Source organism: Lepidochelys kempii, chromosome 8 (assembly GCF_965140285.1).
Source record: "Lepidochelys kempii isolate rLepKem1 chromosome 8, rLepKem1.hap1, whole genome shotgun sequence".
NCBI classification, from domain to species: Eukaryota; Metazoa; Chordata; order Testudines; family Cheloniidae; genus Lepidochelys; species Lepidochelys kempii.
Window position 1 is genome coordinate 88,973,909 of NC_136387.1, and position 24,918 is coordinate 88,998,826.

A 24,918-nucleotide genomic window follows, 5' to 3' on the forward strand; every position below is an offset into this window, starting at 1 on the left:
AAATCAGTTAAGTGTTTCCTCCCTTAAAGTGATCAATCACTCTGATCTAGATAGACTAATGTTAATGTTTTACTGGTAAAATTTGCTGTCCCCCTTCAAGGATCAGAACCATGAAGTGTGTGTGTATTTCTAGCTCATTTCCAGAAAACTGAAAATGAAAATATGCAAACACATAATAAAAAAGCTGGAACACTGCAAGAATCAGAACCTGCCTTGAAGAAAGAAAGCAAGTTTCTGGATCATTTCCAGACAATTGAAAGCTGAAATATGCAAATGTATAATAACAGGGCTGGAACAAGATCTTGCATAGTGAACGTACTGTGAATTATCATTGCTTAGAAGAGAGTCTGAATTTCCCTATTCACATGCTAGGCATGGGGCTCATGTTACTCACCTCCTGAGAATTGGGTGGGTCTAACAAAAAAAACCCCTATCAACTGATGTTGAAGAAAAAAGTAAGGTCATGGCGAAACCACCATTTTGACTTCCCTGAAAATAAATGTGTCATGTGTTTATAAGGTGCACATGCATGAGAGTCTGCTAGCACATTAAGAAAGTACATGCCATTCCTGCAGGGCTAAATCTGCTTAAAGGCTTCCTCCAGTTGAAGACAAGTCCTATAAAACATCTACTGCCTATGAATACAAATGGCAGATGCATTCGGTCAGTGCTTTCATAGCTGATTGGTATCATACAGGATTTTTGTTGGAATATTAGCATTTCTTTTTATTAGCATAAAAGCAAAAGCATCGATAAGATTTATAATTGCATGCTGTGTATCATTAGAAAGAATACACTGAATATTTGTACAGATAAAACACAATGTTAAAATAGCACAACAGGTTGTTTGATTATAAACTTCAGTTTTATTTGGGTGGATGTTCGGGTCAGTTTCTGTTTCATCTGAATCATTTTGCCCTTCCCTATCTGTAAAAACACTTGTTTCGGGACAATGAATATAAACAACCAGAGCTTGCTTCAGCCTGTTAGCATAGTGCTTTATGTTAGTTACCTGCCTTACTAACTTACCACAAAAACCTTTGACAGGATGTCTGACGCCAAAATTATTTATCTGCCAAAATCTACTAAAGCCTGATTTCCCAGTAAGACAAGAGTCCAACAAGAATCCCTCATGATAGCTCAAATGAAGATTACTATCTATTGTGTTATCTATAGTATCCATCCGTGGTAAGTGCTTCCTACCATGTAAAAGGTAACACAGAACACAACTGAGCATTTCTCAGTAGAATGGGTGTTTTATAAGAACATATTTGACATGGTCATGTGTTCTAACCAAAAGCATGATCCTGCACCCATTGAAGTGAATAGCAAAATTCACCCTGACTTCAGTGGCAACAAGATTAGGCCAAAAATTAACAACAATTTGGAGGGAATTAATTAAAGTTGTCTAATCTCACTTCAATATGAGAAGTTTAGATTAAAATTTTAAATGGGAAAAGTGCATTTTTCTACTACAGACTAAACAGCTTGCTTTCCAAAGGCATTTTAAGAGAGTTCCACAGGTGTAAAATGTTTTCTGAAATTAACTAGAAGCTTGGCTCAGAAAATGAAAAACAAAGATCAGGAAAAAAAAAAAGAAAGATCAGTACCAGTCTGAACTGAATGACAGGAAGCAACAGCAAAATATAATTAGATGACTAAAGCAAGCAGACTACAGGCATAAAATGTCTTAATTAAAGAAAGGCCTGATACAACTTACAATATCTATGGTCTGGAGAGAAACCAATGCTCCAGAAGGCGGAAGGTCTTATACCAAAATCTTTGATCAGTCATACCTATGCAAGCACGTTGACAAAGCCACTGGTGCCAAAGGAAGCTGACCAGTGTAGCAGAAAGAGCCCACGATAGAAACCACAAACCAAATAATCACTCCCGCTCTTCATTAGCTATTTATGAAGCTACCCATGTGGAGAGGATGGTGCATGCTAGTGAATTCCCCGCCTCCCACACTGCACTGCTCTCAAATCTCAGGACCTTTAATCCCTAAACCTGCAGCAGTGAAAATGGAATATAGTTGGGGTCTTAATGCTTGATAGCCAGAGTGTTCTCGCCTCCCTCAGCTGCCAATTAACGTATGTATTCAGGCTTCATGGCTCTTTTCGTTCTCTCATTAAACAATGCATTTAGACAGGAAGGAGCTTAAAGCTTTTCTCCAAAGTCACTCCCAAGAGCCGGACTGGGGAAAACTGGCACTTATCTTTTAGGTGATTTTGCCTCAGTTGGATCCTACATCTTTAGACAGAAGACCAAGAGGCAAATGTGTTTATCATTTAACAAAGGGAGTGTGAGAGTGAGAAAGCTACTGTTGTTTAATGGGTATACCTAGAATTTAAATTAAATTGAAATCTGTGATTCATATCCTGCAGTCTTTATTTAAGCAACTTCACAGGGCTTTCACAAGGCAGGAAAACTAGCTCTGGGAAATTAAAATAATTCTGAACCCTGAAATGGCTTTTCCTAGATGTGCATAATGAGAAAAACTCTGGCAACTCTTAAACAGCAAAAGTCTGTTTGCTTTATAAGATGAAGCATAAAGTGTAAATAGAGTCCAGTAAGAGGTGGCTTTGTATCTCTTAAAATGCTGTATGAAAAACAGTGGCAGCTGGTCCTCCCAACATGAAAATGCACCTAATACTGTCATCTAAAAACATATGGAATGTCCTAATGAATGTAAATACATTGTAATGAAAAATCATTCTAACACAGGCAAATAATTTGCGGAATATTTGTGTGTGTGCAGTGTTTTCCCAGCTGTGCTACAACAGCAATAAGTTTGTTTGTTTTTTTTAACTATACAGCAGAGGCCCACTAGTCAGAGCAGTCTCTCTCTAAGGCATTCTATTTGAGCGTGCCTCACAAACTGTCTCCATTTTCCTTTTGATAACCCAACAGCACTATGATTCATGTATGCCCTACTGAGAGCTAGCTTGGGACTTCCATGTCAGAAGGGAACCCAAAGGACAGAACATGTGTGAAGAGTTGGCATTGATTAGCAGTGTGTTTGTGAATGTGATGAAGAACGAAACTCCTAACACTGCTAAATTCCATATTTGGCTGCACAATAAGCTCAAACAAAGAGTCAGAAAAAGTACACAATACCAGAAAGAGTATCAACATTACCACGAACTGGAGAGGGAGACAGACGGAGAGGAAGAATATTGTTCAAAGATTCCTACTTGAAACAAAGAACAAATCCCTAAATACTATTAAGTTTCCTGAACATTTCTCTCTTTTTTAAAATGTTCATTTTGCTTCTTTTCCCCCTCATTTTTCTGAGCGTTATCACTGTCTTGCTGATTTTACACAGGCAAACTGAAATGGAAGTTTTGATGAAGAGTTTAGAGGGGCCTGTCTCTCTCACACATATTGGGCAAGTCAGGAGTACCTCCATTGAAGCCAATTGACTTACACTGTATAAAATTGTTGTGAGATCAGAATCAGGGCTTAGAGTTGGGCCCAAGCTGGACCAGGAACTGAACTTCTCCAAAGATCAAAGATCCCTCCTTTTCTAAAGGCAAAAGTACTACTAATCACAGCGCCCCCAAAATCAAAGATTTTGCTCTCAGAAATTACACAAATCCTTACTGATACTATTCATGTCCAGTTACCTCACTTCATTCCCATTCAGGCAAGGCCTCTCGTCTTTTAACAATTATTCACTTTTTAGCCCTGCCCTCAAATAATTATTCACTTTTTGAACCTGCCCTTGAGCAATTATTTACTTAAGCCACACCCTAAAACAGCATGACTGAAATGTCTGAGAATGAAGAAGTTCAAAATGGTCAAGTCACCACAAAAAGGTCAAACCGCCACAAAAGCCAGATTTTTTTTTAAAAGGTTAGATGATGCCTAATGGGCACTGGCCTGTGTTGGAGACAGTGGGGAGTCATACCAACAAAGGAGGTCTCCTGGGGATTGAGGATGTTATTTGGAAACTGGCTAGGCTTTAGTGCTGGCAAGGCTAAAGCATCAGATTGTCAAACTTACATACGGAGTATTAAATAAGTACAACTGTTCCTCTAGACTGTTAACACTGTATTTGTGAGGCAGAATAATCAATTTTGATTATAATTATTCATTTCAGAGAACAAAGGAGCAAGGGAAGAGGATTTCAGGGTATGGACAAGCTGGATTAACTCTCCGGTGGGCCCCCGGGGCTATTAGATTTTGTGGGGCCCCTGTATACAAGTTTTTTTTTTCCTGGGAGGGAGTTTGGTGCAGGAGGGGGTTGGAGCAGGGGATTGGGGTGCAGGAGGGGGTGCGAGTTGTAGGCTCCGGCTGGGAGGTGCTTACTACGCTCTCAGCCAGCAGCACAGCAGGGCTCAGGCAGGCTGCCTGCCTGCCAGCCACAGCCCCACGCTGCTCCAAGAAGCGGCTGGCTCCTAGCACATCTCTGCGACCCCTTGTTGGGAGGGGGACAGCGTGTCTCCGTGCACTGCCCACACGTGCCACCCCCATAGCTCCCACTGTCTGGTTTCCAGCCAATGGGAGCTGTGAGGACCGTGCTGGGGCAGGGGCAGCATGCAGAACCGCCTCCCTTCCCGCCAGGGGCCGCAGAGATGTGCCAGCTGCCAGCTGCTTCCGGGAGCGGCATGGGGCCACAGCATGCAGGCAGTCTGCCTGAACGCCCCTTTTGGAGGCCTGGAGATCACTGCCTGTGCCGGGGCCCTGGGCTGCAGCCCCTAAAGCCCATGCCTTAATCTGACCCTGGGTATGGAGGGGTGAAGTAGATTGTTAAAACTGATGACAGTCTATTTTCATAGTACATATCTGATAATGATCTGAATTCTGTGACTACTTCTTCTCTATGTAGTCGCAAAAAGAAAAGGAGGACTTGTGGCACCTTAGAGACCAACCAATTTATTTGAGCATAAGCTTTCGTGAGCTACAGCTCACTTCATCGGATGCATACTGTGGAAACTGCAGCAGACTTTATATACACACAGAGAATATGAAACAATACCTCCTCCCACCCCACCCTCCTGCTGGTAATAGCTTATCTAAAGTGATCATCAAGTTGGGCCATTTCCAGCACAAATCCAGGTTTTCTCACCCTCCACCCCCCCACACACAAACTCACTCTCCTGCTGGTAATAGCCCATCCAAAGTGACAACTCTCTTCACAATGTGCATGATAATCAAGGTGGGCCATTTCCTGCACAAATCCAGGTTCTCTCACCCCCTCACCCCCTGTATGCATCCGATGAAGTGAGCTGTAGCTCACAAAAGCTCATGCTCAAATAAATTGGTTAGTCTCTAAGGTGCCACAAGTACTCCTTTTCTTTTTGCGACTACAGACTAACACGGCTGTTACTCTGAAACATCTCTATGTAGTGTAAACAAGAGACAGGTCAGACCCAATCCCCTTGAACATCCCTGAACTTTGAGAGGGTCTAGACCAGTGGTTCTCAACCAGGAGTACATGTAGCCCTGGGCGTATTAGGTCTTTCATCTAGATATTTGTCTAGTTTTACAACTGGCTACATAAAAAGCACTAGGGAAGTCAGTACAAACTAAAATTTCATACAGACAATGACTTGTTTATACTGCTCTATATATTATTATACACTGAAATGTAAGTACAATTTATATTCCAATTGATTTATAATTGTATGCTAAAAATGAGATAGTAGGCAATTTGTCAGTAATAGCATGCTGTGACACTTCTGTATTTTTATGTGTGATTTTGTAAGCAAGTAGTTTTTAAGTGAGGTGAAACTTGAGGTATGCAAGACAAATCAGACTCCTGCTAGGTAGGTAATGATTTTTGCATACACACACACAGGTTTGGGTCAACTGCAGTTTTGTTTCAGTAATTTTTTAAATGTTTTGTTTTGGTTTTGACCATTTTTTAAAACTCTAAGTAGCTTAATTTTTAAATGAAAACTTGTTATGAACCAGAAAACCAGATTTTTTTCTTTTGAAAATGTCAAAATATTTTGTTTCCACAATTTCAAAACTTTTTTTAGTTGAAAAAAATAATTGAAAATTATCCATTCCCGTGGGGGAAAAAATCCATTTTGACAAATCAGCATTTCTGACAAAAAAAGTTTTGTTGAAAAATTCCGAACCAGTTCTAGTCCCAGCCCTATTCTGGCTGCACTAAAATCCTGGCTCCAACACTCTCAAATCTTGGGACTGTTCAAAAGCTAGATCTCAGATGTAATGTTTGCAATTTGCACTACTATCTTCAGAAAATGTAATGCCTATTTTCCTGTACTAGATGAAGGCATTCTTTCTAAACCTGAATAAGAGGACTGAAGTTCAAACATACAACAAATGAATAGCCCCCACCCTCAGGTATAAACAGCCTCTATCACATTTTGCATCAAGCATAATGATTTAACAACTCAAGCTAATTCCAAAAACTGTAAATTCAAGAATCACCTAACAGCACTAGGGTATGTTTGCATCATACTTTACAAGGGCGCCATGCATTTCAGAATGCATTTTATATCTTTAATTATAATTACAGTACCCTTCTAATGACTGTTGAAGATCAGCTAACTTGCACTTCATGAGTTCTCCCAAACGCTTAGTTACTGTCTTTGTTTCCGTAATGAACAGCTGCAGCTGATAGAAGGGAATACCAAACAACCCATCAGGAACTGATGTGCGGAATTCCATGAATCATACCTACTTAACTCTGCTTATAAAAACAAAAGACATGGAAGTCTCTTTGTCTTGCTAACTGTTGGTTAACTTTACAAGCCTTTCTTTGTAAGCCAATTGGCTATTTTAAAGCATATTAAACAAAGGAAGTTACAGTAAAGTAACCCAAAGACTAAACAGTTTGGCACCAGTTAAGGGAAACATCACGTACGAAGTGGGCAAGATTGAGTGCTGGCAGACTCACAAAACAAATGCAAATGTGGAAGCTGTGCAGCAAGGCACATAGACCCTTGGCATGCTGCCCTGAGCAATGTTAAACTGCTTGATGTGGACTGCCAGAGTTTACATTACTGTCCTCAGATTTATTTAGCCACTGTCTCCTTATAGTTAGGTGTGGGCTTGCTAGTCTCGCTCCCTCTCTGTTTTTGTTTTGTTTTGTTTGATTGGAACACCCTTTGAAATAGTGGTGAAGTGGAAGAGTCATGTTTATGCCAGGGGCTCTTGCAAAATAACAAAGACAGTGGTTTGGTGAGCTGTCTCACTAGCAAATACATATGTATAAAGTGATGGTCAAAATTATTATCTGCCTGCATGATTTAATTCTGCTCTTTACGCCCACTTCTCCTGGAGACTTCTTTAACAGCTGACATTTCTAAATCCAGGTGAGACAAATTGCAAGGAGTTATATTACAGTACTTCTAGCAGCACTGAGCCATATTGTCAGTGTTAAGGCTCCCTTAATTTCCATCACATTACAGGCATAACAAAGTTTCAAAGTTGGTGTGTCAACAAGGAAGACTCTGTGATGTTACCAAAGTACGTATATACAAAATTCAAAAGGTTTCTGCAAAAAATGAATGACATTATTCATACAGCTCACTGGGAACTTTTGGATGACATGTTTTTTGTTGGAAAATGCCGAGTTGTCAAAATGGAAACTTTTCATGGAAACATATTGGTTCCAGCAACACTTTCATTGGGAAGGTTTCTCAGGTTCAGGGTGGAATTTCTGGCCTAGAGCAGGGTGAGGATAGCCAATATCCAAGTGGTTAGGGCAATTCAATCACCTGGGTGTGGTAGACAGGCTCAAGTCCCTGCTCTCCCTGGTTCAGACTAGGGACTGGAAACTCGGTCTCCCACATGTGAACCCCTAACCACCAGGCTAATGGCTATTCTGCGCTGGGGCGCTCACGGATTTTGACCAGAAATTCCATCCTGGGCCTGAAGAACCTTCCCAAAACCAATAGAGAAGGTGCTCTGCCTGATTCAAAGCAGGGACTTGAACATGAATCTCCCACATCCAGGTGCTATAGAGTCAGTAAGTCTTTCTCTGGCCCAGAGACTATTTATTTAGACAAAGCGGAGCTCTAATAGGATAGATTGAGACAGTGGACAGTCTAAAGCCTGGTGGTTAAGACTCTTGTCCTGGGCGTGGGAGACTGAGGTTCAGGTCTTTCTCCTCTGATCCCTGGAGCGTAACTTAGCTATTCTGTGGTAGTCTTGTGCACTCTCACTTTTTTGGGAAAAAATCTGGAAGGAACAGAATCAGTTGTCAAAACCTTTTTTGGTGAAACAGATTTTACTTTCCAGCCAGCCTTTATCATCTATCAACTGTAAGTTGCACAATCTGGGTACAGAGGCTCGGAATACTGGCTTCATAAACTGCTGTGCGTTTCAGGGGATCCTGCACTTATAAGTGGATAGTCTCTGTGATGTAAAAGGTCTTTTGAAAACCATCTTATGACCTTAAGGCCTTAGAAAACCATCAAGGTGGGACTTGGAGAACTAGAGGACAGATCGTTGGTCAGTTGGGGAATTATTTATCCCCTGCTTTATGATTTGGGGATGCACCGAGTGCTCTCGGGGCCTGTGATTCTGCCTCTATGAAAGATGAGTCTGTAGACAGCTGCATAATGCCACATGCAACATTAGGGGACTGCTATATCAGGAGGCCCATGACTCACAAACCTCCAGAGACGACTCAGTATCTGCCTAGGCAGTGAACTGGATAGGCCACTAAATGCAGAATGATAGTCATATCTTAAAAGAATGTAAAAATGTACAATACATATTAACGTTTAATATCTACAGACCACTAAGGGTAATTTAGCTTTATTTCACTCAAAGCTGAAACGATAATACTGTCTTGTTAGTATTTTACATAAATAATTAACTCCATCTTTGCAGTATTCCATACATTCCTAGATGCTTAGTTTAGGGAATCCATAGGGAATGAGGCCAGTGCTCAGGGGCAATGACTAAGGCAATGTGGAATAGACGTGTGGTCGTTTTCTTCAGTGTTGCTCTCTTTCTAATTTTGGAATGTTAATAATTTCTAAAAAAAAAAATCAGATTTCCCATTTCCCAAAACCGCCACTATGTTTGGCATGATGGGTAGTCTGCTTCCCGGAGGCTTTGGTGTGGAATAGCAAGGGGTCTGGAGTATTTGGAGGTCAGGATTAAGTACGACGGTAAAGACTTGCGGTAAAGTCTTTACCTAGTGAGAGTGTACTCAGAAGACAGAGCTTGCCTGTAATGGTTCTATGCTGGGCTCAAGCCTGTGCTTTACAGCCTCAATAAAAGCTGAGGGTGGTTAGCACCTAGCAGGATCGGGCCCTCAGTTTCCTTGAGTAATTAATTTACATTGTTGGCAGACCCATGTGCCAACTCTTTATGACCAGGATGCTGTGCTTTCCTCCCCAGAAAATGCTTTTTGTACAAGAGCTCTGAAAACCACACTGCAAACATGTATTCAGAGATCCTCCCTCTCTGTCTGCTGTTGTTGCAACTCTGTACTTTTAAAACTACGTCTGTCAGGAAGGAGACAGGAAATTCGAGTCACACTTGCAACAGCTGTGCCATGCCTACTATCATTCTCAAATGACGTAGTTTGGCTTTAGTGGCACAGGGCCAGGAACTCAGCAATAGCAGAGGTCAGGAAGATAGGTCACTGTTTATACTGTTCTTGCACTTGGGATCGTGTTGAGTCTATTTGCTTTCTTCCTCTCTATACTGTTTCTCTTTCCGTTCTTCTTTAATAATGTGGAGCCTAAGCATCCTGTTTTCAAAACACCTCACTGTTTTGTTGCTTACCAGTACCCTACTTAAAAGCTTTTGATTCAAGCAAGACAGTCTACTCAGATACTTTAAGAGATTAAAAATGTTCATTAATTTGTTGTAAAATTTTCTGATTGTTTCTAAACAGTCTTTCAGGTTTACTTCCAGTTGAACTGTTTTTAGACTGCACAGCACACTTGAAATAATTTTACTGTGTGCCATGAAAAACTGTTTGCCATGATCGCACAAGATCAAGAGACATGTATCACCAACTTGTTTAGATGTTTGTTACCATGGCAAGGAAAAAAAGAATAAGCTTCAAACCATTTCATGTTATTCTTTCATAGCTGGAAATGACTCTTGGAATCTGACCAGAACACGTACAAACACATTTTAGTTCAAGTATATGAATGAGCCAAGTTTAAAGAAAGTTGAATCTAACCAATGAACACTAACATTGCACATAGTAAAATCATAATTTTTAACAATTACACAATGGCTGAATTACTTAATCAGAGCTTTTCACCTGTAAGAGTCCAAATGTGGGAAAAAAATGTCAAAATCCGGGATAGTTCTGCCCCATGTGCGAGGCCCTATTTTCTTAGCAGGCTAAAGCCTTGCTAATGGTTAGATCTGTTTCTCAAGCAAACTGATAAAAATTATATTCTTTTCTTGCAAGCTAACCCTGTTAAAACTTCTATTACTTTCTATGCCCTGGCATGCTGTAGTAAGAACTAGTGGAGCAGAAGGAAGTTTGAAATGACCTGTGATTAATTTCTTTAACATATTCCATAGAACCTCAATTTCTGATTCAGCATTTCTGGCGTAATTTATTTCCAGTTAGGAAAAGAAGAATAACCCTGGATTTGTGTGGCACAAACGTAAAACTGGGTCTAATCATGAGGGCTAATGCAAAGGTATGAAGGTAACACACGATGTCTAATATCTTTGTAAGAGATAGAGCACACACATTTCAGAAACCATATGGATTTGCTTCATCAGGTTGATGGGTGTAAATATTGCAAAAAAGCATGAGCATAAATATTGAATCTGGAGCAGCAATACTTGTGACTTTGAGATCTTGTGCACTTAGACTGTGCTGCTGGGTGCAAAAGCATTTTGCACTGCCCTCAGCAGGAGATCTGCTCAGATGCCAGTCAAGTGCTCATTTGGGCAATGGCTAGGAGCATTGCAGAGGTGGTGCCTGTAGCCCCAGGGAGTGCCTTGTGTCAATCAACAATAACCACTCTAGCCAATTAAGGACTGACTTTGATGGGTTCTTAATAGAATCACATTTGCTCACAGAGTAGTTCTCTCTATCTGGAAAGGTTGGAGGCTGGAAGCAGAAGCTCAGGGTTGGAGGGAGTGGTGGTTTTAAAGGATTATTTTGAGGGGTATTCAGGGATTCTGCTGTATTTTTCCCCTTTATATCTTTTCTGTATTTTTCTTCTGAACCTTCCCCCCGCCTACATTCTGCATAAAGTTTAGTTTGGGATTTTTCTTTTCAAATGATTTTAGCATATTTTTACTCCTTGTATGAAAACTCAAATTCTCCTGCATCTCCCCCCCCCCCCCGCCCCAAAGCAGCCCTTTAATGAAAACACTCTTACATATGTCCCAGTGTTATGGTACTGCACCCTAATCATGTACTGAATATAAAATGCTGTCAACTCATACCATAATATTAAAAACACAAACCAAATGCTTCGAGAAAGAGACAGTTGCAGTAAAACAGTATCCCATAATGTTTAGAGTTTGCCATTATTATTGAAAAGCCAAGTTAATTTCCCCAACCTGATCATTTGTTACAAGTTACACACTTTTTAGTGGGTGCCTTTGGTCGTATTTTTTCCACGGAGAACAGCTGTAATTGACACCTTGTAAATTTTCTGATAGATAAATATCATTGTAATGATGTGGTTTTACTACATTGTAACATATTATAATTCTGAATCTACGGAATGCAAAATGTTTTCCTGGTTCTGCTTTTCTATGACAAATTTTCTCCAACTTATAAATTACTTTGTAAATAACATTTGTATTTACCATGCTTTCTACTTCTACCTGTATAAAAATGTACATAAGGTCCACTGGAACATATCACCAAATCAAGGATTAATTTCACAGTGTAAATATATTCTGCTTGAGAATTTATGCTATCGTTTACCATTTGCAGTTTAATTCTTGCAGTAGCATAAGGATACAGATAGTTCAAAGCATTTAAAGTTCACATCCTTAACATAAAGTATTAGGAAAAAGTACCAACAGTGTTTAAATGAACTTTGTCAGATATTGCACTGTGCATGCTTGTCTGCTGGTGGACACAATCACATACAGCAACACTTTTTCATCTTACATTACAGCACTTATTCTTGTTATTTTCAGCCTTTGACATTTTAGGAAGAAGTTATCCCATCGCTTACCTTGTTAGATGCCATCTCACTGACTGATCGGTAGGTCTGAATGGTTTCAAGTTGATCTAAACACCAGTCTAATTCTTCCAGAGTTTCCATTGCTAATTTTTGATAAGATTCTTCTGCAAATAAACACACAGACATGTAGTTAGGCTTGAGTGGCTGCAGACTTTCCATGGTGGAGTCACCGACACAGCTGGACGCAGCCCTACTGTAGGTGGTACAATGCTCCTTCATCATGCGGTCTGGGTACTTCTGCTCCACGCTCCAGGAGGAGAACAAATCAACGTGCGTCCTTCCTGTGAATGGCTGTCGGTTTTTTTTTTTTTTTTTTTTTTTTGGCTTTGAAGATGAGATGTCGGTAATACATCAACAAACTTCCTCTAAAAAGGGGGTGTGGGAGGAATGCTCTCTGACAGACTCATCTGCATGTATGTGGATTAAGATTGCACGGTAATAAAAGCAGTTCCTTGTAAGCAAGTTTTTTTTCCCCCCTCCTCCTAAGCATTACTCATCACAGCGTTTCTTGTCTAAAGTGATGACATTTTACAAAAAATGTAAAATGTCATTAAGTGAGTTGTAAGCAAGTGACTTGCTTCAGTTACTTTTTCTCAGAAGAAACAAGCTGCGCTCTTTTCAAGTAAAATGAAAAAGAAAGCAGTAATTGGCAGTAAATCTTTATTTAGGCAATGCAAGCACTGAGGGTATACGTGAGTGATCTTTGAGTAACTTTTCCAGGAGGTAGCACTGCCCCAAACAAGGTTAGGAGTACAGTTTTTTTAGCTGGGTGCTACATGAGAGCCCTCAGATAAGGATACGATCAGACAGAAACTTTATGGGAGTACTGGATGAGTGACTGACTTTATTGGTTAAAGGGAACGATGCTTCTCTTCTTTTACTAAACAAAGTTAAAACTTCCCTTTGGTCTCAGCCAAGATCATAGGGAAATTATGAACTGGATTCTCAAATGAAACCAGAAATGAGCTGTCTCTGCTTTTGCTAACATTGTATTCCTCTCAATTTGTAAGTGTTTCAACTAGAAAAGCATAAATCTCCTGGAAGAATTGCTAAGCAGCTCTCAAGATAAAAATAAAGGTTTACAGACTTCACCATGGCTCATAAAAATAACTTCAAACCCTTTAAATATAACTACCTACCATACCTACTGACAGAAAGGACCCACACCAATACGTATCTTCCTCAGTTCAAGGAGTCAGGATTTTAAATGATAAAAGTTAAAGGAAACTGCAATCCTAATAGAGTTAATAGAACTCTAGACTTCTACTGACTTAGAAAACTATACACACTCTATAGGCCAGGGGTGGGCAACTACGGCCCACCAACCAGTTTAATCCAGCCCTTGAGCTCCTGCTGGGGAGCTGGGTCGGTGGCCGCTCCACACGGCTCCCGGAAGTAGCGACATGGCTCTGCTCCAGCTCCTACGCGTAGGGACAGCCAGCGGGTCTGCTCTGCACACTGCCCCCTCCCCAAGTGCCACTCCCCCAGCTCCAATTGGCCGGGAGCCACTTGGGGAGGGGGCAGCGTGAAGAGCGGAGCCCCCTGGCTTCCCCTATGCATAGGAGCTGGAGCGAGGCCATGCCGCTGCTTCCGGGAGCTGCTTGAGGTAAGTGCTGCCTGGAGCCTGCACCCCTGAGCCTCTCCCCATGCCCCAACCCCGTGCCCCAACCCTGATCCCCCTCCAAACCCCTCGATCCTAGCTTGCAGCATCCTCCTGCACCCCAACCCCTCATCCTCAGCCCCACCCCAGAGACTGCACCCCCTGCTGGAGCCTGCATCCCTTCCTGCACCCCAACCCCCTGCCCCAGCCCTGATCCCCCTCTACCCTCCAAACCCCTTGGTCCCCACCCAGAGCACCCTCCTACACCCCAAACTCCTCATCCCCAGCCCCACTCCAGAGCCTGCACCCCCAGCTGGAGCCTTCCCCTTTCACCCCACCCCCTCGCCCCAGCCGGGAGCTCCCTCCTACACCTTGAACTCATTTCTGGCCCCACCTCAGAGCCCACACCAGAGCCGTCACCCAACCCCAATTTTGTGAGCATTCATGGCCCGCCATACAATTTCTATTCCTAGATGTGGGTCTTGGACCAAAAAGTTTGCCCACCCCTGCTATAGGCCCTATTCAGCCCTGTGGGTACAACTTTTACCATTCTGTGCTGGATGCTGTGGATGTGCTGAAAGGAGAACTGATCTAGAGGGCCACACCAGATAACTCACTCACTGCTGGGGTGTGACATAAGTTTCCACTAGCTTCTGGTTCTACAGATACTGCATATAGGGCCTGATTCAGAGCACACTGAAGTGAACAGAAGAACTCCACAGGACTTTGAATTAGCTATACAATAGTCCAACGCGATCTCAGTTACACCAGTGAAGTCAGTGCAGTTACTCCAGATTTACACCCATACAAATGATTGTTACTTTTTAAATTATTATTATTTGTGCTGTGGTGGTGCCCAGCACCCCTGTTGTGCTGGGTTTGGCACACACAATAACAGATGGTCCCTGCCCTGAAGAGATTACAATCTAATTTGAAGAATCATTCAGTAAATGAGTGTGAAACAATAGGAAGGAATGGAGAGTGGGATGGAAACGGGTGATATGACCATGAGGCTGCATAGGAAAGCTACTGCACAGCTCAACAGTACTGGCCAAGAAATCAGAATCTTGCCCACTGACTTAATGTGCTGCCTTCTTATTAGCAAGTAGTCCCATGGAATTCCAAAGTCTCTTTTGTACATATATATCTGCCTACCACTTCACCTGGGTAAATCCACTTTCTTATCAACCATGTCCACTGTCTATTTGAAATATATTAATAAATGCATATGCTATATATGTTCAACCACTCAAAGCTCAATAGAAGAAAAACACTACAGAAGAATAATTTCTCACTGAGCAAGAAATACTTTGAAGTAACGATTCTGTGACAAAGTCCCTTCTAGTCCTACATTCCAATAAAATAAAATACAGTTTGGTGTAAAGAAGAGCTAATACTCAATTTCTTTTTTATACTTACAGAGCTACAAATCTACTGGGAGTAACCTCCTCTTGCACACTTCTGTGACATTCAAGTCAAAAAAGTACTTGGAACTAGCTACAACATACAAGAGTAGAACTTCAGTGAACTTTCCTCCCCAACCTGCAGACTCCCTATCAATGAGTAGATAAGTAAAACAATTTTAGTGAAAGGTTTCAAGTTTCCTCTAAATGAAAAAAAAATTGTCTCAAATTCCCTCTAGAATCATAGAAGATTGGGGTTGGAAGGGACCTCAGGAGGTCATCTAGCCCAACCCCCTGCTCAAAGCAGGACCAACACCAACTAAATCATTCCAGCCAGGGCTTTGTCAAGCCGGGCCTTAAAAACCTCCAAGGATGGAGATTCCACCAACCCCCTAGGGTAACCCATTCCAGTGCTTCACCACCCTCCTAGTGAAATAGTTTTTTCCTAATATCCAACCTAAACCTCCCCCACTGCAACTTGAGACCATTGCTCCTTGTTCTGTCATCTTCCACTACTGAGAACAGCCGAGCTCCATCCCCTTTGGAACCCCCCTTCAGGTAGTTGAAGGCTGCTGTCAAATCCCCCCTCACTCTTCACTTCTGCAGACTAAACAAGCCCAGTTCCCTCAGCCTCTCCTCATGAGTCATGTGCTTCAGTCTCCTAATAATTTTTGTTGCCCTCCACTGGACTCTTTCCAGTTTTTCCACATCCTTCTTGTAGTGTGGGGACCAAAACTGGACACAGTACTCCAGATGAGGCCTCACCAATGCCGAATAGAGGGGAATGATCACGTCCCTTGATCTGCTGGCAATGCTCCTACTTATGCAGCCCAAAATGCCGTTAGCCTTCTTGGCAATAGGTCACACTGTTGACTCATATCCAGCTTCTCGTCCACTGTCACCCCTAGGTCCTTTTCTGCAGAACTGCTGCTTAGCCAGTCAGTCCTCTAAGTGAACAAGCTTCTATTTATTAATAAACTCAACAAGGAGAACAAAATGATTTTAGGAGCAGATGCACAAAAAGCCCAGTCAGATACGCTTAATAGGAATTCATTATTACTAAGGGCAATTATCTATAAATATCACTATAATTTACAGCCTAACTTCAGTTTTCTGAGCAGGAGGTGGAATCATGGCCTACTCAAATATATAGAGTCAGAATGCTTCTATATCCCACCTACTTAGAATATCTTATACCTTTCTAAGAATAATTAAATAAAAATTTTTTTAAAAAACGAAGTTTGGAAAGTTGAATATTCTTACGTAATAACTAAAACAAAAACTGAATCTGCTTTTGTTTTACATGCCCTATCATTGTTCCAGCAGCCTTCAAATGTCCCTAGACATGGACTTAGCTCATATAACTCAAGTCAAGCCAAACTTCACCAGAATGTGGGCGTATTGGGATCTGGTTGCAATGACCTGGCTAAGTGTGAGGTGATCATGTGGTGGACATGGTGCTAGGTTCTCTTTTTACTGTGTCCTGGGGAGAGAGGTGGTTACACAGAGTTTTGGCTTGGCAAATTTAAATATAGGAAGCCTTCAAGTTCAGATCTAGACTTGCCAAAGTTCATAGGTGTTTGGATCCAGTCTACTTCTACCTGCCACTGTAATTTAATTTCTATTTTCCTTTTATGATTTCGTCCCCAAGAAAGTTGTGTAAGAACCCCAGGGCAGTGTAAGAACCTATACAGAACAGAATAGAATTCTAAACTTCAGGACTGCAGTACCCATTCTCCCCGGGACCACAAAAGGATCCACCTATGTCCATCACGTTTTAAGGTAAATTGAGTTTCATGTAGTTGCATGAGCCAGAAAATTGAAACTCTGTCCACTCTATATGAACATGGACGATCTCATGCTCTGTTCATAACAGCATTGTTGTGCAAAATTATCCTTCTGTTGTTTGCAGGGTGCTATATGCCGATTCATTGGCTGCTGTCCTCCACCCTCAAGTTGGCTGCATTTCAGCTGTGCTGAATGGGATCCTTCTGGGATCGTTCTGGAATCCTTCAGGTTGAAGGGTGCTATCCAAATTAAAAATATGACTATTATATCATTACTAACGACGCTTGTAAGGAAAACATTTAAGGGGCAATAAATACAGCAGAACCTGAATTCCTAAATGATGTGTTAAAGTTGCCAATTTTTTTTTTAAGTCTGACTAAAACACTAGCCATTTAGATAGACAAGCATACAATATTTGTCAATATATAAATAGAGAGGTCTAATTAAGTACCATAGTATGTAAAATCTTATTTTTTTTACAGACTATTTAGTACCCAATGCAGCAGAAAGTGTGCTTAGTTTTCTAAAGCACAGAAAATAATGCTCTTATCTTATTCTCTTTCTTCATACAGCCTAATATTATTTGCTTTTTTGAAACAGCTGCAGATTGTGAAGATAATTCTGTTGCTCTGCCCATTATTATGTCCAGGTCTTTTGCCTCAGAAAGTGCTACCCAACAAGATGAATTTATTACAAGGAATTTGGGCTGATATTGTGTTACGTTACCGGTTAGCTTTGCCAGGTGTTTCTTAAGTTCCTCAGGGTCCCCTAGTCTGGACTAATCTAAATAACCTTGCGTTATCTGCAAGTCTGCCACCTCACTGTTCACTGTTTTTTCCAGATCACTGCCAAATGTATTAGGGAAGCACTAGTTGCAGTTACATAGTTAAAGAGTTTGCATTTTAGAGCAGAGATTCAACAGCTTTGTTAGGTATGAAGACAACAATGCATCCTATAGCACTCGCTCTGAGCACAGAGTGGATTTCTGAGAATTTAAAGAGTTTAAAGAGTTAAAATTAATTGAAAAATGGATCCTTTCAGAAATTTAGCACCTTGTATTGCACCATTTTTTGTCCCAAATGATCTTAAGAATATGGACTCTTCTAACTTCCCATATAGTTATAACTTGCTGAAATCTTATGTATTAGCTACACTTGAAAGATTTTTTTTAAGGATTAATGATGATTTTTTTGCTATTAGTCTTCATAAGTGAAATTGTCTTCTATAGCAGAGGCCAATGGCTCATGATCTACAGAGAATTAAAACCCTCTCTGTCTTCTTTGAAAAAGGTTGCTATCATCTATTGTGCTCAATGGGACTGAGGCAACTGTCCTCTCAGTTACAATGCCCTCTTTCAAAATGGCCAGTGCCTCCTATTGTTCCCATTAAGAATTCATCCAAGCAGCCATCAGGGAAGGTGCCCAGGAAGCCACCTGAGTGTAGCTCTAACTACTCTGCATTACTCCAGAGACTATGGCAAATCAGCCAGAAGCTGAAGCTAAAAGTTAATAATAATAATAGTAATTAATAATAAAATTCAGGTTGATATTACACATATTTAAATTGTTACAAATATCCTGTGATGACACTCTCATGAGTTTGTTGTTTCTTGTTCTATATGATATTTTTCATATAACCAACAGAATTCCAAGATAAAAACTTTGTTACACAGGAGTTCATGTTGAGTAAGTATCAGTAATTTAAGGGTAAAACATTACAGGGATTCTGCTATTATTAAAAAAAAAGTATAAAAAACTCAGGAAATTCAGAGTTAAGTTTAAATGGAAAGGCAATGAAAATATGTTAAAGTATGGTAATGCACAAGCAGGGCACCGAAACCTTAATCTGCTCTAGAGGGGCACTATACAATACCCACACAATACAATTAATGGACAGTAGCATTTATAGTCCCAGATTAGATTAATTTTTTTAAAGGAATATTAGACATTTTCATTTTCCCCCTCTCTTCATCTGATGTCTGGACTATATTATCTATCTATTTTGAGACTCGGTGCAGGGACCATATCTTCCTCTCTGTTCTAAGTACACTGTTGGAGCTAAATAATAAATAAGAGTTAGCGACAGATTAAAATGATTGTTTTATCTGAACCTTGTTTTGTCTGTTCCGCCACCTCTACTTTTAGGAAGTATACTTCTGGACAATCTCAAAGAACCATCCCAAATGGCTGACTTCTTCAAATCAGATGCACTCTGCTAATCTAACGTTTTAAACACGTTGTACTGAAAACAAACTATAAAGCATCTTCATCTCACACACTAAATTGTACTCTTCAGACAAAATGACATTTGTCAGAATCTATCTGCCATGTGTAGGAATTGGGTAATATCCCTTTAAATGGTTTGGGAGCCTTCTAGCGGGCCTCCCTTTCTTCTGTTGCAGAAGACATCAGAACTCTGCCAAAACAGATATAAGTAGCTAGGTCTTCTATATTTGCATATAGTTAATAAAGTTATTATTTAGTTATTAGGAATTCAACTGTACCAATGTGGTTTCTCCATATTCTTAACGTTGAGTGGAGAGCAAGGACACAACAGGTTCACATACCAGATAAATATGTAATGTGAATTGAGAATACATACAAAAAGAAGGGCCAATATAATTTTGTATGGGGAATTAAAGGGGTAACTTGGCTATTTAGCAGGGGTGTCAAACATATGGCCCATGGCCTGGATCTGATTATGGGGCACACAAATACATAAATACATTTATGTGCCCTGTATGTTGTATGCAGCTTGTGCAGAATCTAAGTTTTCATTTAAAAATAAAAAGTAAGTTTTGATACCTCAGGGCTGCAGATACAATCTTCCAAATGTAAACCAAGTGTAAACTGATGTTGTGACTTCTGCCTGAGTCTGCAGACAACCTGAAAGAATGACTTCTATATCTTCTACCTGTCCCCTATCCATCTGAGTGTCAACTCTAAAGGTTCAGTGATTATAACATGACAACATTAACTATTCTGCTGATGATCATTTTAGCAATGAAATAGGGAAGGGGATAGGAGTGAAACCACTGAGGAGTGGGAACTGGGAATTGCTGCAGGGATAAAAATACAGAGGGAGGAACAGAGGAGACACACAAGACAAGAAAGCGGGGGCAAAAGAGAGAGGAAAAGGGGGAAGGAGGAGAAACAAAAGGCTGAAACAGCAGTGCAATAAGGGGGAGCAGATGTTCTCATTGAGCGATACTCAGGGCATGGCTACACTTGCAGATGTAGAGTGCTTTGCGTTAAACCAGCCTTTGGAGAGCGCAGTAGGGAAAGCGCTGCAATCTGTCCACACTGACAGCTTCAGGTGCACTGACGTAGCCACATTTGCGGCACTTGCAGTGGCATTGGGAACAGTGCATTATGGGCAGCTATCCCAGCATGCAAGTGACTGCAACGTGCTTTTCAAATGGGGTGGGTGGGGTGTGACAGGGAGTGTCTTGTGTTTTGTGGGGAGAGAGAGTGGGTTTGGGGGGGGGCTGAGAGCATGTCAGCATGTTGTCTTGTAAGTTCAGACAGAGCAGACCCCCACCCCCACCTCTCTCTCTCACAGCATTCCACACTAATGGTTGCTTTGTCTCTGAGCAGATAAGCAGCCAGCTGCCAGAAATGGAGCTTTCAAAGGGCATATCCGCATTCCTATGGTGATTCAAAAACAATGACAGGAGTGGCCACTTGACTTAAAGGGATTATGGGACGCTTCCAGAGGCCGATCAGAGCGCAGCAATGCAACACCTCGTTCACACAGACGCCCTGAGGTTTCAGCCAAGACGCAACAAGCGTTAATCTTCTCGCCGAGGTGGAGTACCAGGAGCGCTCTAGCCGTGGAGTCAGAGCGCTCTACATGCCTTGCCAGTGTGGACAGGTAGTGAGCTAGGGAGCCCGGGGCTGCTTTAATGCGCTCTAACTCACAAGTGTAGCCAAGCCCTCAATGTGACAATGAGGATCTAAATACAGATGTTGAGTTACTACATGAAGGCTATGTTCTCCCCTTATTCTCTCTGCAAACCTTCCACTAACTTCAGTGGGAGCTCTGCTGTTGATTGAGGTGAGTATGAAGCTCTATCTTTGTATCGTGTCTCAGAGACCATGATTAAACCTGAAATCCAGCCTTCTCCTCCAAATGATTTTGACACCCCTGCTGTACAGCATAATATACTAATTCACTTATTGAGGCAGTTGTACAATTTTTGGATATAATCTTGTGGAATATTGTACCATGTGTCTTGAGCTGTATCACATTTCACAGTTTATATTTGGATCATCATGTTGCATAATCAAGTTCTTGCCAGTAAGCTTATTTCCACACTCCAGCTGATGTTTCCATAATTTTTTTCCAGTGCTGTACGTTAAATCATTTTCCAAATATATTAAAAGCTAATTAATATCAATATCTAAAAAGAATCCTTTGTAATTCTATTTCTAAGAGTATTGAGCATTTATGTAACACTTTCCACCTTCTTGAGCACTGTGCTAACGTTTATGGTGACGTTTTCGTTACGAAAGTGGCTTTGCTGTCAGTCCAATCAGATGACAGACCTACCAAGTCCCTATTTGTTTAAAAAAGCAAAATGTCTCATTTTTTTCACTTGGCCTTTAAAAAAAATTCTCCCACTCCAATGTGTTTTAATGGAATAAAAAGGTGTGTTGCTGTTTTTCTTCCTATTTTTAGTTTGGTACAGCATGGCTGTGGATGATATGTCACTTCTTACTGAAACTCGGTGATGTGTTGGAAGGAGTTCTTGGGAGCTCTTTGTTACAATTCAGGGAGGGTTGGAGGGGGATGATTTCCCAGTCTCTGACAGAATTCACCTCTTCTCTCAATACTGGTAGCAATCCCTGCTGTTTGCTCATAAAACTCTGCCTGATAAGCAATTTGATGGCTTTGAAACAAACCACGTGTTGGGAGCACCTTAACAACAAATGTTCACAGGCAAAGGATGCCCCCCAGAAGCCTTTAAAATAGCCTTAATGCCACTTTCCTTCTAATTCTACAAGCTGAAATCTGTGCTACCCTACTAATACACTCAGCATATTTTCAGGAACACAGTCCTGATATTTCCACTATGTCCCATTAATGTCAGTTTGTTCACGCAGTGTTGCCTCACTCCTTGTTTATGGCTATGAAAAAAACCATACTTGTTTAAACAAGAAAAAACTTCATTTGCTCATTTAATATCTGCAAGCACCCTTTACTTTCCGGGGCTGTATACAGGGTTGGTCACAGGTTAAACCAGGACATTTCTGTGGAAGCCACTTTTCAAAAATATTAGCAACAAAATCATTTTGACAAATGTAATTTGAAACAATTACATTCTTTGTTGAAAACCATCTGCTCGTTCTCCTCCATCTAAATGTATAGTAAGAATAAAATGTACAGTGTCTCTAAGTTCTATAAAGGAACTTAAAAATTCATTTGTAGAAGATTACCGTCACCCAAGGGCTAGATTTGACCTCCCAGCCTTTCCTTCCTCTTCCCCCCCCCCCCCCCCCACGCCGCAGTCTGACTCTCTGGGACCATGAGCCCCTTACACCTACCAAATTTCTGTGAGTGAGCAGGGTTGCAGCACCGCTCAGGTTTGGCCTCACCCATCTTCCATCATGATGGAGGAGCAGCCAGGCCAAATTTGAATGAATGGCTTTGGGACCTGGCACATATGGTGACAGCACCACTCAGGTTTGGCCTGACCAAAAAGTGGTCAGGCCATGGCCCGGGTGGCCCCCAACTGGCCCTGCAGCCTATGACTTCATATCTAGCCTAGTGACTTGGCCCCATCACAATTTTCTCAGCATGAGACCTGGTTGTGAAAGTGGCCTTGGGACTTTAACTGTTTACATTTTAAAAAGTTTTTGGATAAAAACGGTCTGTTGCCGATGTGGTTTTCCCTATGGACGAGTAAAACAGTTCACGGAAAAAGAAAAGGAGTACTTGTGGCACCTTAGAGACTAACCAATTTATTTGAGCATAAGCTTTTGTGAGCTACAGCTCACTTCATCGGATGCGTACTGTGGAAAGGGTCCCAATTCCTACTCCATGCCATTGACTTCAACAGAAGCAGGGGTAGGTCCAAATTAAGAAATTATCTGAGATGTCACTCAGATATAAAACTTCACTCAAAGAGATTTTGTTGTTGTTATTGAAGTTAATCTGGTTAAATTTTTAATATATTCCTTTGCATTTTCTTGGACTCCCTGGTTCTAGCTGAAAGTGGAAGGGGAGAATAGTTGCTTCAGTGGGGCTCAGACAAGCCACTGAAGTGGCATGGAGAGAAAGTGCTGCTCTCACTTCTGCATAGTACAGCATAAGTCAGTAAAATCTATCTATTCTGGTCTGAATGTTTGTGACATTAGAACAAAATGTTCAGAAGCCTTCTTGCTCCATCACTGACTTTGAGCACTCAGCAGCTGACGGCCCAATAATCTGTCGTACACAGTCTATTCATGCCCTCACTGGTCATCCCCTGCCACCATTCCTTCCACTATAACTTCCTGGAAGTTATTCCCATCTCTATGTCTGATGTGACCAAAGTATAGTATACTCCTGTTTACTATATACTCCTATAGTATACTCCTGTTTATTTCCTACAGCAGGGTCTGCTTCTCTCTAATAGCATTTCTAATATAAGCATTCATCTTCTTTTCTGTCTTGGAGATACACAAGAGTCTTCACTAGCACCACCTCTCAAAGGCTTCCATTTTCTTCTTACCAGCAGCATTAAAATACCACAATCATGGGAAATTAATAGTCCAACTTGGCCCCCAATAACCAAGTGTTCAGTGTACCAACCAAATAGGCTTTCAGAGTCTGATATTGCTAATGGTTACTTTCTGACCAAGTGTCTTGTTATGAGATTGACCTCCAGTTTTGAAGATGCGAAATTGTGGGCGCAAGCATTTTCAGACTCAATATAGGGCTATTAGACATCTACATCCCTGATTGAGCCTGCTAATTCTGCAAAATGAAAAGGAGACACCTTTGCAGGATTGTAGTCTCACACCTTAATTTTAGGCACATATAATTGTGGTTACAAACATGTACCCAGTTATTTGTCTCAATCCAAAGAGGCCAGTATTCACAATTTTAATAAAATATGTAAAATTCTTTTTAAATGTCAAAGTTGGTTTGTGTTAGAAACACCGAAAGAACAATTTTCCAACTTGGAGATTTAATAATGTGGACACTGCAATCTGTAATGCCATTTGCAGTATATCCTTTCTGCCAATGAATAGTAAATTGTATGCTGTGCCCGTATTACATTTTCTGGGTAGTTATTATTAATTACTACTAGATGCAATAAATTTTAGTTATTTATAATATAAATCACTTCAAAGTTTTTGACAGTCCTTCCTACATATGTATTTCTGCATGTTATTTGTTAAATAGTTCAAATCTGCATATGTACAACAGCAATTCAGGCATAAAAACTAATGTTTTATTTTGAATTTAAAACAAAATTTTGTTCACTGCAATCCCTAAGAAGGTCTGATGTCTAATCTGATCTTTTTAATATCTGTCCATAGATCTTATTGCCTTTATGCTTCTAAAAAACCTGAATAATTAAAGATCTCGTGAAAGTGAGCTCCATTTGTTTGCTAAGCCAACTCCTAAAGAAGTGGTACAAACTCCAACACTTGTAACATAGAAAATTAGACTGGACAAAGAGGAGTAAATATAATATAGGGTACAATCCTATATTGGCCAGAATATGACTTAATAATTAGGCTCTAGCCCATTGAAGTCAATAGGAGTCTTAACCTCGGTGGACTTTGCATCAGACAATTAATGACCTAAGTCTCTTCTATTTTCATATACTGTGATTATCTGAAGACATACACAAAGGAGCACCTATATTAAAACATTCTTGGTTTTTGTGGTGGAGATCCCCTCTTCCACAGGTTCTCCCTAGTCCAAAACTCAGATGATCTTATGCTGCTAAGGTTCCTCCAGCTTTTATTCTGGGGCTACTATCCTGTTATGTACTCACCTGAAACTACCT

The 24,918-nt window shown here is 40.9% G+C and overlaps 1 protein-coding gene across 3 annotated transcripts in view; it reads right to left on the reverse strand.

The window, feature by feature from the left end:
* PDE4B (phosphodiesterase 4B) overlaps nt 1-24,918 on the reverse strand; it is a 395,151-nt gene that overhangs the window by 25,186 nt on the left and 345,047 nt on the right. For all 3 annotated transcript variants that reach the window (XM_073357426.2, XM_073357424.2, XM_073357425.2), the window contains one exon: nt 12,114-12,226. In XM_073357426.2, the coding sequence (XP_073213527.1) occupies nt 12,114-12,226 (113 nt within the window). The remainder of the gene's footprint in view (nt 1-12,113; nt 12,227-24,918) is intronic.